Raw genomic sequence first — 2,500 nt, 5'->3', positions numbered from 1 at the left:
AGTTATTTTCAGTGTTCTATGAAGTGTTGGCTGAGTCACGGTAACCAGTGTTCCAGCCGAGCTGACTCTCAGCCGACATTCAGCCAAGATCGGGCCGACTGTTCTTGCTACCTGGGCTACTATCTCTTACTGCTACTGTTATTACTACACTACTACTGCACTACTATTACTGCTACTGTTATTACTACACTACTACTGCACTATCTATTGCCACTACTGTTATTATAACACCATTACTATCTATTACTACTACTGTTATTACTAACACCATTACTGCACTATTACTACTACTGTTATTACTAACACAACACTACTACTGCACTATTGCTACTACTGTTATTATAACACCATTACTATCTATTGCTACTACTGTTATTATAACACCATTACTATCTATTGCTACCACTGTTATTATAACACCATTACTATCTATTGCTACTACTGTTATTATAACACCATTACTATCTATTGCTACTATTGTTATTACTGCACTATTACTACTACTGTTATTAACGCTACTACTGTAACTGCAAGACATGTAATTTCAAATTCTTTGTATGACCAGTGCATGTAAAGAAATTGACAATAAAACCTACTTGACTTGACTTGACTTGCACTATAAGGCCTACTACTATTGTTATTACTACTCTACTACTGCACTATTGCTACTATTGTTATTACTAACACCATTACTATCTATTGCCACTATTGTTACTTATTACTACACTAGGCCTATTACTACTCTATGACTAACTTTACACTATTGCTATTACTACAATATCATACTAAGACTTCGTGGTCGTGTTTTGGACAAAAGGCTCTGTATAGCCCTATAGCCCCGTGTTTATTGATTTAACATGTCATTGAAATCCAGAGTGCATGGAGTCTTAATTATTGATTATTGTGTGTGTGTGCGTGTGTGTGTGTGTGTGTGTGTGTGTGTGTGTGTGTGTGTGTGTGTGTGTGTGTGTGTGCGTGTGTGTGTTCGTGCTACCATCTGGACACCCATCGCAACCCACTGTGTGGCCAGAAAGAGCAGTCTTTGATGACCACACACACACACACACTCACACACGCATGCACACGCAAAATGCCCGCACTCAAGCATGATCGCACAGAGAGAGAGAGAGAGATGGGGGGAGAGAGAGAGAGAGAGAGAGAGAGAGAGAGAGAGAGAGAGAGAGAGAGAGAGAGAGAGAGAGAGAGAGAGAGAGAGAGAGAGAGAGAGAGAGAATCTGCTGGCTACTACACACCTGAGTCTCTCTTCCCTGTGGTGGTTTGGCTATCCATGGGACATTTTAGCCTACTAATATATACAAAATGCTTGTTCCTGTTTCTTCCACAGAGCAGTTATGATTCTACGACCATCAGACAATGTATGCAGACCAAGGCCTACTAACGACATGCGATACTCATCCGAAACACCTGGTGGCAGTAGAGAACAAGGAAGTGCTGGGACGTCCCCACCTTCTGGTTATTATGTAACGAGAAAGAGGCGGAGGAAAGGAAGTGGAAACAGCAGAATGATTTTCTAAAGCTGTGGAGGACCGTGGGCTTTGTTTTGTTTTTAGCGAAAAGGCCAAAATGGCCAGGATTTTATTTTAGGGGGCCCTTAGAGGACTTCATCGGTCTCGACGCCAGCTAGTTTGGAAGATATTGAACATGTCCTGTCCGGATTGATCTATCTTTTCAAACCGAAAGCCCAACGACGAGTGCTTTTTTTCTTTTTGACACAGCTCTGCTCTTCGCCTGGCCTGTGACGTTTTGAAAAGGAAGTTAGCATTAGGTAGCTAACGTTAGGCTTTATTTTTTTAACTTTTACTTTTCAATATATAATTTCATTAAGTTATCATCGACCATTTTCTACGTGTAAATAACATAAAGTTTTATGGAATTTAACGGATGACCAGTGTAGGGAAATAAAGGGCACAGTGATCAAGACATCTTTCCGTACAGGTAGTCCGTTTTCAGCTAGCCAACCCTTTTGTTGTTAGCATCTTGTGTTTAATGTTCGCTTTACTCAGTGATCTAAAGTGACACTGACGTTTACACGGATAGCGAAAGGGACAGTCTGTGTCTGTAAGCACGGAACTCGGCATATCAAGTACTGTGGATAGATCCTCTCTCGAGTGACCCATCATGTACGCACCCCCTGGACCCACTCTCCCCGGGAATAGGCGTCGCAGAGCGGGCACAGCTCTACCGAAGCAGCCGGAGAGGAGCCTGGCCTCTGCCCTGCCTGGAGCCCTGTCCATCACAGCGCTGTGTACAGCCCTGGCAGAGCCCGCTTGGCTCCGGGTACACGGGGGAACATGCCCGCGACAGGAGCTGGGAGTCGCGGACGTGCTGGGATACATAGACCCCAAACTCCTGGAAGGTTAGTCTGGTTCTGTTACACTTGATGTAGAGTAGTTCTATATGTATACATGAGTACATGATTATATAGGCCTATATGAGTATATACATAATAGAGTATACACTTGACGCTGGGCTTGACATT

General features: G+C 43.0%; 1 protein-coding gene across 1 annotated transcript in view; it reads left to right on the top strand.

The window, feature by feature from the left end:
• The first annotated feature begins 1,505 nt into the window (after positions 1-1,505).
• tmem127 (transmembrane protein 127) overlaps positions 1,506-2,500 on the top strand; it is a 5,346-nt gene continuing 4,351 nt past the window's right edge. The window contains exon 1 of the mRNA XM_063194258.1: positions 1,506-2,377. Within this exon, the coding sequence (XP_063050328.1) occupies positions 2,140-2,377 (238 nt within the window). The 5' untranslated portion in view covers positions 1,506-2,139. The remainder of the gene's footprint in view (positions 2,378-2,500) is intronic.

This window comes from Engraulis encrasicolus, chromosome 3, assembly GCF_034702125.1.
Source record: "Engraulis encrasicolus isolate BLACKSEA-1 chromosome 3, IST_EnEncr_1.0, whole genome shotgun sequence".
NCBI classification, from domain to species: Eukaryota; Metazoa; Chordata; class Actinopteri; order Clupeiformes; family Engraulidae; genus Engraulis; species Engraulis encrasicolus.
The sequence above is the reverse complement of the archived record's forward strand: the minus strand, read 5'-3'. Positions and strand labels throughout refer to the sequence as shown.